Here is a 13,575-nt window from a genome sequence, read left to right on the forward strand (position 1 = left end):
CGGTGAGCAGGGCCAAGATGGCGGCGGAGTTGGAGTACGAGTCAGTTCTGTGTGTGAAGCCCGACGTCAGCGTCTACCGGATTCCGCCCCGGGCCTCCAACCGCGGTTACAGGTACTAACCCCGAGGTACTGCGGCACGCGCGTACCCGGTTGGGGCTGACACTTTGCTCCTCAGTAGCACGCTGCCCGTCCCTGCCACTGCCACTTCTGGGTTGTCACCTTGCTAGGCTCCCCACCTGGGTTGTTGTCACTCTGTCCTCCTGCTCTTCCCCCACTCTGGACTGCTGTCATCCTTGTTTCCGCCGCTTAAAAAAATGACCATCCTGCATCCTTCCACCCCTCCTCCCCCGGATCCCTCTGGGTTACCCCTCTGCTCTTCATCCGTTTCCAGTCGTGTCTGCTCCATCGCCAGTCACCTTTCCTTCGCTCTTCCCTGCGTCCTTTAGCTTGTCACCCTCATCTTCCCCTCGCTGTCTGTCCCCGCCCCCCATTTCCAGTACCTCGTGCGTGTTTGTGGGTAATCATTGTGTCGTTGGCCCCTCTCTGGATGAGCTAATTTGTCTTTTGTGCTGTTCCGTCTTGTCACCAAATCTTACCATCCACCATATGGTTTTTCCTTTCCGGTCTTTTGCCAGGGGGCAAAGGTTATGATCGTAAGTTTTCCAATGGTTGTCCACTCTGTCTCTTTTCGGTGTTTTCTTGGTGCTACTATAGTATTTTCAATCTTTCTTCCCTACCCCTTTCTCTCCACTTCGCCTATAGCTTTTACTTCCAGCGTTAACGCAGCATTTTCACTGGAGGGCTGACTAACCACCTTGTAATCCAATGACTGGGAGGGTCTGAGTATGCTGTAGGAAGTCACCAAGTCATGTAGTCCAAAGAGTTCACATGTAACTCACTGGGTTGCATGTTAAAAAATATGAGTGTGAGCCCTCGCAATTTTATAGCTGTGTGATTTGAGAAAAATCTCTTAGCCTCTCCAAGCCTCAGTTTTCTCATCTGTAAAATAGAAAAAAAAAAAGGTGGTAATAAAACCTGCTCTAGCTACGTACCTTGTAGAAGTTTTTAGAGGGTTAAATGAAATCATATAATAAATGTGAGAAAGAATTTAAGATAAATTTCCTAAAAAGAATTTAGGAAAACAGTAAAGCAGTATATAAACATGAGATACTGTTTTGATTTCTCTCTCTGACTCACATCACCATCATGATTTTCCTCTTGGCATTTCTTATTACCTCGGCTGAAAAGTTATCCTCTCCCTGTGTCCAGTGTTTTGCCTCCTTATCAGAGGTTCATTCATCATAAATCAGTATCTTTCTGCTTGCTGACCTGTGCACTAGACCCTGTGGGTTGTACCTTTTGGTAATTTCAAGCATTCAATCAGACCCCAAATTGACCATGAATAAGACTCTACATGCTTTTTGATGGTAGTCACAGGTGCTAATATGTGTGCGTCAGTTGAGAACTCTCCTTCTTTGGTGAGCCCTCCTTGACCCTCCATTCTGGCTTAGGTGTGCTCTTGGTGCTTCCATAACACCTGAGCTTGTCTCTATCACAGAGCTCTTCCTTCTGCATTCTCATTGATTGTTTGGTCTCCCAGTTCTCCAGACGAGACTGTGAACAACTTGAGGTCTTTTTAAACTTTATATTCCTAGGGTCTAGCACAGTTTCTGGTACATAGTGGAGACTCTGTAAATGTTGACTGAAAGAAATTAGTAGATTACACTTAAATTAGCATTGATTGAACTGTGAAATAAGGTAAAATAGCTCATGACCTCCAACTTTATGCGTTGAGACTTCCTAAAGGATATGATACACATTGAAGTGAGGTTCTGTTCCTTTTCTTCTACTGCAAGCTTTTTAAAAGCTTGAAGCTTCTCTCACCCGTTTGCTTTCTCTGTCTTCGCTTCTGGTTTATCCTTTATCCTTATGTCAATTAACTGCATTGAGCCATCAAAGCAATTTCTTAATTTTCCTCTTTTACCCTTTTTCTTGTCATTCTGTGTTTTCCATGCTTGTTATTGACATCTTATCGTACAAGAGGCTTTTTACATCAACCACTCTTAGTCAGTGAAGAGAGCAGAACTGAGTTTGAATTGTGATTCTCATTTATTTGCTGTGTTACCTTTGGCAAGTCACTTAACTCTTTTGAACTTTAGTTTCCTCATCTATAGAAATGGATATAATATTACTTACTTTGTGAGATCCTCTCAATTTTCACAAGAATGGGCATAATGCCTGGAACAGGTGCTTGATAAATATTACTTTTCTCCCTTTTTGTCTGTGTCCATTTTACATTATAAGCATGATTTGTTCTCCAGGCTGCCATTAAAGGAAAAACTGGACTTTGTAGGAAGCAGGAGAAATGCTTTCTTTGAGTGACTAGTTAAGATGAGAGGGAATGATTGACTTTGATTCACCTAGCATAAGCTGTTACTTCCCAGACTTGCACTGACCAGACTTATGGAATTTAGGTTGATGCAAAACTTATAAATGATTAGAAAATGGTTTCCCAAGCTATAAAACTTTTTAAAATTCATCATTACCCTCCTCAGCTAAATCAGTATTAACCCTATAGTGTGGTTTAATGTAATGAAAAGAATGCTGGACTTAGAAGTTAGGGATTGTTACTTAGTGTGTTATTTTCTATTTCTTCATTTAGAGAGAGGTGGTAGACTTTTCATGCCTATTCCATATGGCTGCTATAAGATTTATTGCCAAGGTAGATGAAAATTTGTGAGGTTGGTTTAGAAGATCAGTAAGGGCTTCCCTGGTGGCGCAGTGGTTGAGAGTCTGCCTGCCGATGCAGGGGACATGGGTTCGTGCCCCGGTCTGGGAGGATCCCACATGCCGCGGAGCGGCTGGGCCCGTGAGCCATGGCCGCTGAGCCTAAGCGTCCGGAGCCTGTGCTCCGCAGCGGGAGAGGCCACAACAGTGAGAGGCCCGCGTACTGGAAAAAAAAAAAAGATCAGTAAAACCAAGAGTTCCTCAGGCTAGGTCAGGGGAGTGGGAGAGGAGGTAAGGCTCAGGGCTGAGGGATACTGCTGCCATGAGTATCCATTCATTTACTGAGGATTTGTTAAATATTGGCCACCAGACACACAAATAAGCCTAGGAACCTGTCCAAAGAAGCGTGTCTCGTAGGCTTGTTCCTAATATTTTCAGTAGCCCATTTACACTATGTCTAGCTCATGGCGGTATAGTGGAATAAGTAATGACTCATTAAAAAAATTTCATAGACAAGGACCTCTAGAGCTTGCTCTAATCTGGATCAGATTCAGGTACTTGAGGGTCTTTGAGGCGGGACATCAAGAGAGAAAGGTGCGACGAAGATTTTATCTTGTAAATCCTATTCAGAACTTGTCCTAATTTAAATTTTCATTTCTTCCTTTCCACCATTTGCTTACCATCTTGTGAAAATTATTTTAATTCAGATATACTTTATTGTTACCTTCCTAACCTGCAAGTATTAGTCTTTAGGTTCCCAAGGGATGAGTTATTTTATTTTATTGTTTTTTTAGGGATGAGTTATTAATAACTTTTATTTGCCCTCCCTTTTCCACACTGCTGGCAAAACAAACTCACAATGTTTTGTAAAATTGTTTCATGTTTAAATAATATCTTAGATTTCATTCAGATTCATTTATAACACAGATCATAAGGATTCAGTGTTTGTACTGTTTCCATGAACATTGTATCTCTAATCCACATGTCCTTCCTGAAGTCCAGATTGATATATTCAAACGCATACTCTGTATCTCCTCTTGAAAATCTGTAAGACATCTCAGACTCAGCATAGCCAAAACTGAACTCCTGATCTTTCTTCCCAGACTTGCTCTACTTGTAGCCTTCCTCATCTCAATTATTGGCAATTCATCTGTTCAGGCTAAAAACCTTGGAGGCATCCTTGATTTTATCTTTGATGTCTGTCTTTCTCTTCTACCTCAAATCCATTCCATTAGAAAATCCTGCTGCCTTACTTTAAGTATATCCACAGTCTAGCCACTTCTGCTCCTTTCTCTTCCTAGTCACCATTGTGACTGTCCTAGATTAGCACAGTAGTCTCTTAACTAATCCCCCGCTTCAGTGTTCATATTGCTGCATCTCTGCTATGATGGCAAAGTAGTCCTTTTAAAGTAAAAGGGAGATCATGGATCATGTCACACCTCTTCTTTTTTTTTTTTTTTTTTTTTTTTTTTTTGCGGTACGCGGGCCTCTCACTGTTGTGGCCTCTCCTGTTGCGGAGCACAGGCTCCGGACGCGCAGGCTCAGCGGCCATGGCTCACGGGCCCAGCCGCTCCACGGCATGTGGGATCTTCCCGGACCAGGGCACGAACCCGTGTCCCCTGCATTGACAGGCGGACTCTCAACCACTGCGCCACCAGGGAAGTCCCTTCCTTCACATCTTTGCTCGCATTTCACCTTGTTAATAAGGCCTGCCTTATTAACCTTGACCACCCTTTTGAATGCTGCAACCTGTTCATTCTCCCACGACCCTCCCAATCTCCCTTTTCTGCCTCTGCATTTTCTTTTTTTTTTGTGTGGTACGCGGGCCTCTCACTGTTGTGGCCTCTCCCGTTGCGGAGCACGGGCTCCGGACGCACAGTCTCAGCGACCATGGCTCACGGGCCCAGCCGCTCCGTGGCATGTGGGATCCTCCCGGACCGGGGCATGAACCCGTGTCCCCTGCATCGGCAGGCGAACTCTCAACCACTGCGCCACCAGGGAAGCCCTGCATTTTCTTTTTACCGTAGCAGTTATCACCTTTTGAGATGTTAATTATTTTACTTATTTATTGCTTCTTTTTTATTATCTATCTTCTGTTAGAATGAAAGCTTCATGACGGCTTTAAATTTGGTTCCCTCTTGTATCCCAAGTACCTAGAACAGTACCTGCAACTTAATATACACTCTGTAAATATTGGTTGAATTCAGTGAAAGGTAATATGTTTAGGGATTTGGGAGACTTCTGTACCTAATATATTTCACTTAGTAGACCTTGTTGTTCCCTGATCAGCAAAACACTGTTATATAAAATACCATCTACGGTACTATATAAAATAGTGTCATTGTGATAAATTTTTAAATTGCTTTTTTTTTTGTACTTTTTACTTTTATTGATGCTTTTTGGACTTACGTAGTAAGATTTCTTCTGTTTGCTTTGGACAGTGTGTAACATGAGGCATCTGTATAGAGAGAATCATGAGTTGGTCTTTTGATTATTTAATACGTAGAAAGAGTAAGCCATTCAGAAGAGGGAAATAGAAATATGGCAAATGATTCTGCGTAGGTTTTCAGTGTATTAAAGACGCGGACCCGAGGCCTGAGGCTTCTCCACTTTCCTATCCTAGGGCATCTGACTGGAAATTAGATCAACCTGATTGGACTGGTCGTCTCCGAATCACTTCAAAAGGGAAGATTGCTTATATCAAACTTGAGGATAAAGTTTCAGGTAATCTGTGCTGGTGACTCTCTAACATATTAAGGATATTGGTTTGGTGTTCTTTCATAAATACCTTCAAATTGGGGACTGGCGTGGAAATACTTGTTAATTGAGTTTTAAATTTTGCTTCCTTTGCTCAAAGAAGTCTTTTCCTTACCTGTCAGGGGAGCTCTTTGCTCAAGCACCAGTAGAACAATATCCTGGTATTGCTGTGGAGACAGTGACAGATTCCAGCCGCTACTTTGTAATCCGGATCCAGGATGGTACTGGTAAGGGATCAGGGATTTTGAATGGGTTGAGATTAGGAAAATAGTTAATGCACTTCAACAGAAGTGTGCCCCAATGCATTTATCTTACTTCAGTTTACTAAATTTTTCCTCCCCTTTGTCTGGAGTTAACTCTAGTTGCTAAAGGAGAAGGATTAACATGTTTGTAATAGATATGAGCACAAGTTTCAAGATGTGGTTATTAAAAGTAGACGTAAATAAATCAAAATGTTTATCTAACCAAAGAATTGACACATATTGCCTGTTCATTGTTGTGGTGGTTTTTTGTGGGACTATCTTACATCATCTGTGTTTATGGCAATCGTCTTTTCTCCAATCAGAGGCTGGCAAATTTTTTCTGTAAATACACAGATAATAAATATTTTAGGTTTTGTGGGCCAAATGATCTCTTGCAACTACTCAGTTCTGTTGATGTAATGTGAACGCTGCCATGGGTGGTATGTAAACAAACTGGTGTGCCTTTGTTCCAGTGAAACTTTATTTACAGGAACAAGCTCTGGCAGCATTTGGCCCATGGGCTGCATGCAGTTTGCCGATCCCTGGTCCAGGAGAAAATATTTCACATTCACAGATGTTATCTAGTTAGGGTAAATATTACATTGATATTTTCATTGGATAGAGTTTGCGCTAAGGGATACTTCCTGTTCTGAAGATTCCTGTCTTTTTCACAGGGCGTAGTGCTTTCATTGGCATTGGCTTCTCAGATCGGGGTGATGCCTTTGACTTTAATGTTTCTTTGCAAGATCACTTCAAGTGAGTGAAGCTTGTCTTTATTTACCAGGTTAAATGTTTGGGGAATACTGCTCCTCAGTTGAGTGGGCACTATCTCTTTTACCTCCTGGTTTCTTTACTTGGTAAACTAGTTCACGTGAATATAAATCTTCCCATTCACTCTGTTTTCTTAAATTATATTTGTATCTATTCTATCCTTTCCTTATAGCTAGGATATGTTTTTAATCCCTTGTACAGTGGTTTGAGATGGGGCTTTTATTTATGCCTCTGGGGAATTTGCCCTTGCTTTTTTTTTTTTTTTTTTTCTTCGGTACGCGGGCCTCTCACGGTTGTGGCCTCTCCCGTTGCGGGGCACAAGCTCTGGACGCGCAGGCTCAGCGGCCATGGCTCACTGGCCCAGCCGCTCTGCGGCATGTGGGATCCTCCCAGACCGGGGCACGAACCCGCGTCCCCTGCATCGGCAGGCAGACTCTCAACCACTGCGCCACCTGGGAAGCCCTGCCCTTGCTTTTAGGTGGCTGAGGGAGGCATAACAGTAACAGCAGGGCTGTCTGTGAGCTATGTGGGGAGTTATGTGCCAGTGTTGTTACTCCACGTAGCTGACATGTTTTGTGCCTGTTGCAGTATTTCTTCAGCCCATTCGATTTTGGCTCAGCTGTGGTAGACAGCACCATGCACACTGTCGGCTTCCTACCTCAAGGGCAGGCTTTTCTGCCTTAGGACTTCCTGAAATTGTGGAAGGCCACCCAGTTAGCAAGGGGGGCAACCTGGAAGGACTGAGGAATTAACACCCCCTCAGGGGCCGCCCTCAACCGTGGGGGATGGGAATTGGTGGCTGAGTGCCCTCTTTTGGAGGGACAAGTTTAATATGCATTTTGAATGGTTCCTCAGCGGTATTGAACCCCAGTTGCCCTCTCTTGGCTTTTCTTCCTTTCCTTTCTCACATCTCATGTTCCCTTACTCTACTTTCTGGAATCATGTTTCACATAAATAAGCTACACTCAAATTTGTGTGTCAGACTCCGCTTTCAGGGAATCCCAATTAAAATAACTTACTCTTTTACTGAAGGTGGGTAAAGCAGGAATCTGAGATTTCCAAAGAATCTCAGGAAATGGATAATCGTCCCAAGTTGGATCTGGGCTTCAAGGAGGGGCAGACCATCAAGTTGAGTATTGGGGTGAGTATGGTTCCCCCCACCCCTCCTTGTATTTCCATAAGCCTGTGACTTACTCTTTTTCTTTCTCTCACTCTGCTGCTTTTTTTTCTTTTGTAGAACATCACAACCAAGAAAGGAGGTGCTTCTAGGCCCAGGACTACAGCAGCTGGGGGCCTAAGCTTACTCCCACCCCCACCTGGAGGCAGAGTCACAATTCCCCCACCGTCCTCCTCAGTTGCCATCAGCAATCATGTCACTCCACCGCCCGTACCAAAATCCAGTCATGGAGGTACTGATGCAGGTAACTGTCTCTAGCACTTTAACCTTGAGAAATCATATCTTAGAGTTTAACTTAGGGTTTAACTCCTATTTGCCAAGGAGAGTGTTGATGGTTTTGCTGTTAAATGGCACTTGACACTGACAAGGTGATTCTGGAAACCTCTCTCTAGCAAGGCACTGAAGCTTTTTAGCGAGCTGAGAGTCATGGTTCTGGGTGGTTCTTTGGCCGAAAATGAGTAGATATTGAGAAGACTGTTTCCGTCATTGTACCTTTGTGAGAGAGATGCTAGTGGACCTGAGAGTCAGATGGGACAAGATTTTGGTCATGGCTCTGCTACTTTTTATCTGAATGTGTTGGGTAACATTATTTAATTTTTTTGAGTCTCAGTATCCTTACCTGTAAAATGGAGATGTAAAACTACCCCAAGACTGTGAGGGTGAAATGATGTGGTGGCACCTAGCCCAGTTCTTGGAGTATAGTAGCCATTCAGTGAATGTCACTTCTTAATCCGTTCCATTTCTTCACAAGGGCCATGAGAGGAAATGAGACGACATCTGTGTTTATGAGTACATTTTCGTTTTTCTTTACTGTCTGGTGGGAAAAAAGATATAGTTACTTCCATTTAAAGGATGACAAATTAGAACTCGGGAGGGAATTTTCCTAAGATTAGAGAACCTGGTATTAGAATCTGGGAGTTTTAAGTTATATCATTAATTATTTAATTATAATTTAATATAATTTAAGTTTTAAATTATTGTCATTAATCATTTGTAATTGATTGCTAAGAGCAAACCTTCTCCTTCTGGAATTTTTGAGGTAAAAGTGGTTACAGGCTACTTCTTTTGGTAAGTGTTGCCAGAAGGCACTGAGGATAGTATCTAAGGTTTATTTATTTTTATTTTTTTTTATTTTTTTTTTATTTTTTATTTTTTTTATTTTTTTTTTATTTTTATTTTTTAAAATTAAATTTGATAATTGTAGATTCACATGCAGTTGTAAAAAATAATACGAAGAAATCCCACATACCCTTTACCCAGTTACCCTCAACATTTTGCAAAATTGACATTGAGACCATCTCCTCATCTTACTTAGATTTCGTCTGTTTTTTTTTTTTTGGCTGCATTGGGTCTTTGTTGCTGTGCACGGGCTTTCTCCAGTTGCGGCGAGCGGGGGCCACTCCTCATTGCAGTGTGTGGGCTTCTCATTGCGGTGCCCTCTCTTGTTGCGGAGCATGGGCTCTAGGCACGCAGGTTTCAGTAGTTGTGGCTTGCAGGCTCTAGAGTGCAGGTTTAGCACGGGCCTAGTTGCTCCGCGGCACGTGGGATCTTCCCGGACCAGGGCTCGAACCCATGTCTCCTGCATTGACAGGTGGATTCTCAACCACTGCGCCACCAGGGAAGTCCAGATTTCGTCATGTTTACGTATTCTCATTTGTGTGTGCAGTTGACCCTTGAACAGTGCAGGGCTCAGGTGCACTGCCCACTTCCTCCCTGCTCACCCGCGCCCCCCATGCAGTCAGAAATCTGTGTATAACTTCATAGTTGTCCCTCTGTATCTGCGGTTCCGAATCTGCAGATTCAGCCAACCACAGGTCACCTAGTACTGTAGTGAGTGTTTATTGAAAAACAATCCCTGCGTAAGTGGACCCATGCAGTTCAGACCCACGTCGTTCAAGGGTCGGCTGTAGTTCTGTGCAGTTTTATCATGTGTAGGTTCCTGGATCCACCACCGTGGTCAGGATACTGAACGGTTCCACCACGACAAGGATCCCTTGTGTCGCCCTTTATAGCCACACCTCTTTGCCTCTCCCCACGATCCCTAACCCTCAGCAATCAGTCACTAATCTGTTCTCCATCTCTAATTTTGTCACTTCAGGAATGTTACATAAATGGAACCATATAGTATATAACCTTTGGGATTGACCTTTCCCACTCAGGATGATTCCCTTGAGAGTCATCAAGTTGTATATATCAACGGTTTGTTCCTATTTGTTGCTGAGTAGTATTCCATGGTATGGATATACCACAGTATGTTTAATCATCACCCATGGAAAAGCATCTGGGTCGTTTCCAGTTTTTGTCTGTTACAAACAAAGTCACTGTGGACATTTACGTATAGGTTTCTGTGTGAACATAAGTTTTTGTTTCTAAAATTTTTATGATGTTTCCCCTTTTCTTATTTCTTCTCTTACCTTGTATTCAGATATCCTTTTAGATTTGGATTCTCCTGCTCCTGTAACGACACCAGCACCAGCTCCAGTTTCTGCAAGCAATGACTTGTGGGGTGACTTTAGCACTGCATCCAGGTATTAGCATAGGGAAACCAGCATACTCTCAACCAGGGTATCGATGATGTATGTACAGTCAAATGAAGTCTCTGATCTGGGAAAGCAGGGCATTTGTAGGTCATATAGAGTCTTCAGCAGGAATTCTAGGTAAGGAAGTATAGGAGTGCTGGGGATGGTGGGATAACAGAGCTGTAGCATGAAGCTTGAGTGGAATATCTCAGGCCTTAATAAGTAGAATTGCTGTGAAGTATAGTTTCAGGAATTCTGGGCAGAAATTTCTTACTGGTAAGGGTGGAGTCCCTATCCTAACATGCCTTTGGCTATCTCTCTGTTCTGTCTTGCAGCTCTGTTCCAAACCAGGCACCACAGCCATCCAACTGGGTCCAGTTCTGAGGAGCACTGGCAGGATGTTAAGGACAGACTTGAAGAATCAAAATGACCTTGAGGGCACCAATCTGTGAGGGGAGCTCGGAACCCCTTCCCTCCCCAGAACCAAAATTACTGAACGGTTGTTTTCATAGCTTCTCCATTGCGTTCAGGCTGGTGTGTCACTCCCCGGTGTTGTTCCTTGCTGTACAGCCAAGAAAGTATTTCTTATCTCCTGTTCACTATCAGGGCAGGGGAATAGTGAGTCTTATGATACTTGTGGCTATTGCAGGGCTCTAAAGGCCAGGGTCTCTTTGGTGGGGAAATAACCTCCAACATCTGTAAAATTTTCTCCATCTTTAAATTCTTTAACTTCTTTCAGAATCATCTCATGACCCTTGTGTGCCTCTTTGTGAAGCTCTGTTTAGCAATTTCAGGGGAGACAAAACCCTCAGAACTTCCTTTTCCATTAACTGAAGACTCTAAAAATGGACAGACTGATCACAGTGTTTACAGATTCAGAATTTTGATAGGGGTAGGTGTGAAGAATGACCTGTTTCCTGGGTCTCTGCTATATATCCTCCCTCAGGCTTGTCTTATTCAGTGAACATCCAGTGCTGGGTGCAGCCCCCTGACCCTCTAGTGCGTTTACATGTGTCCTCCTGTGGCGAGAGGGTTGTGTTGGTGGCACCCCACTCTCCTTTTGTTGACTAGTGCAGCATCTCTGATCAGCAGGTGTCTCTCGGGTGAATGAGGTTCAAGGGACTATGTTTCCCTACTTATTTTCTAGAGAAGCAGTTACTTTCTTGCAGCTCCATCTAGTTGCTGCATTTGAAGCACAGTGTTACTTTGTAATGGCCCCATTATTTGTCCTAAAGTTAAAGGGTTTAGAGTTTTTAAACCTAATTTGTAGAGCAGAGAGGTTGAAAGCACTTAACTCTTGTTCAGTACCCACATTGCCTTGCTGCCTGGGTATCTGGCTCCTTTTCATACACATTTATTTTTTCAGTCCACCAGCTCTTCAACAGAAAGCTGCTATTACATGTACCATCATTTATGAAGCAAGCTGGAGAGCCATGACTTTAATCGTGGTAGGTTTTGCCCAAACGACGGCTGCAATACCCATCACCAGGAGTATCTCAGAAGCAAGTTGCCCCCCACCACTTCCCCTCTCTCTGCCCACCATTCCTTTTACAATGCTGTGAAGGGGTCCCGCTCTTAGATGAACTGGCACCAGTTCTGCTAAGGGGCAATTCTGAGAGTGAAATGGGAGGATCTCCCTTCTTCCCTTAGCACCTATTTGGATGTGTACCCTCTGGCTGAAGGGAGTCCTTATATTTAGTTTCAAAATAGATTCTCTCTCTTGGATTTCCTTCTTGACCCTTTTTAACTTTGGGTCCATTTTTTTTTTTTCATTGCTTCCCGTTCCAGGCAGCTCTATTCTTGCAGAGCCATGACAGGACATTTAAAAATTCCAATAGAAAACACTAAAAGGAAAGCCTATAGAATCACTAGTGACTAACTGCTGGGAGCCTATTTTCTCAGTCTTCCTCTATGTTGTGTTCTTTGTATTCTCAAGATGATAATATATTATGTATTTGAATTGCTGAAGAATTGAAAATGAAGTTTCAGATATATGTATATAGAGCATATGTATGCTGTATTGGTGCAATAATGGTAATTAAAAATATGGAAAGAGGTGGTGTGTCTTTTATCTTTCTATTTGCCTGTTTCATTATCTTTTTTATTTAATTGACCCAATATAGGTGGCCAGTAGGTAATAAAAGGACATTTTATATCTATTACTCATTTTCAAGAAATGGAGGTTTTAAGAAGTTAAGGCTAGACCTCTGTCCTCATGTTTCTAAACACACAGAGGCTCCTTGTCGAGATCATTTGTATTTATTACTTATTTGCTGGTACAGTTAATTTCATTTGCTTCAAATTATCTTTGTGATCTAGGCCACCTTTCATATCCCAGAACTATGGTCAACATAAATGAAGGGAATCAACGCATGAGATAGAACTAAAGTGAGAGTCATAGACTTTGGAAGCCAGAAGGATCTTGGAGTTCTCATTCAGTGATTGTCACAGGAGATGAATCAGAATGATATGGGCACTTCTTTTTTTTTTTTCTCTCTCTTTTTTTGTTTTCAATTTAAAATAACACTGCTCTCTCCAGAGATTCTGATACACCTCCCCCATTCGCCTTCCCACGGAAGGGCTTGGATGGCTTCCCCAACCATGGCCTTTCTTGTCATTACTGAGGTTGTGAGGCACTATCATGGATAAACATGTATCCTAAACTGCAGGGGGGTTTTTTGGGTAGAAGATGCAGGTGATAATTTTTCCAGCTCAACCCCCTTGCTTAGACCTTGACATCTGCCTTCACGGTTGTCATGTGAGCTTTTATTACTCCTCACTTCCTCCATTCCGATAACCTTCTAGGTAGTTGGCTTGCCTCCAGCTTTCTCAGGCCTAGTTCAGCTTACGTGTTGACACCAGAATAACCTTCCTGAAACCAAACCCTGCTCATGCCCTTTCCTCCCCTACTCATTGATTACCTTTAATAATTTTCCTTTGCTTACAGATTAAAGTCCAAAGTACCATTTCATCCTCAGCTCTCAGTTTTCCCTTTCACTCAGTCTGCTCCCGCACACTAGTCGTTCTGCAGATGCCATCAGCGGCATGGGCATTGAGTGCTTGCAATTCCCTCTGCCTGGAATTCCTTCCCTTCTCTACCTGCCTGGTGAAATCCTTCCCGTCCTGGAAAGTGCTGCTTTGTGAAACGTTACTTATCCCCTCAGTCTGAAAGGTGATCTCCCTTGTTTTTGTGGGTTGCTGTTGAAATTCTCACTGGTTTGTGAGCTCTTTGATATAAGGACCATGTCTTCATTTTTATCTACTCAATAATATTTTCCTTATGCCATAAATATATACTTGTTGAATTAACAGTGATTTCAGTGAAGAGGGACTAGAAATCAGAAAGTTGGGTTTTTCCTTTTTTCACTCATTCTCATTTTGA

General features: G+C 42.8%; 1 protein-coding gene across 2 annotated transcripts; it reads left to right on the forward strand.

Moving 5' to 3' along the window:
* On the forward strand, positions 1 to 12,246 carry NECAP1 (NECAP endocytosis associated 1). 2 transcript variants are annotated; one of them, XM_065886560.1, is made up of 8 exons: positions 1 to 112; positions 5,351 to 5,451; positions 5,607 to 5,711; positions 6,401 to 6,482; positions 7,530 to 7,638; positions 7,735 to 7,906; positions 10,100 to 10,202; positions 10,529 to 12,246. In XM_065886560.1, the coding sequence occupies exons 1-8, from the start codon at positions 18 to 20 to the stop codon at positions 10,575 to 10,577; spliced, it is 816 nt and encodes a 271-aa protein (XP_065742632.1). In that variant the 5' UTR covers positions 1 to 17; the 3' UTR covers positions 10,578 to 12,246. The 2 variants fall into 2 exon arrangements, with proteins under 2 accessions (XP_065742632.1, XP_065742631.1); XM_065886559.1 differs by having other exon boundaries at positions 8 to 112; positions 7,735 to 7,918.
* The last annotated feature ends 1,329 nt before the right edge of the window (positions 12,247 to 13,575 follow it).

The sequence above is a fragment of the Phocoena phocoena genome, chromosome 11 (genome assembly GCF_963924675.1).
Source record: "Phocoena phocoena chromosome 11, mPhoPho1.1, whole genome shotgun sequence".
NCBI classification, from domain to species: Eukaryota; Metazoa; Chordata; class Mammalia; order Artiodactyla; family Phocoenidae; genus Phocoena; species Phocoena phocoena.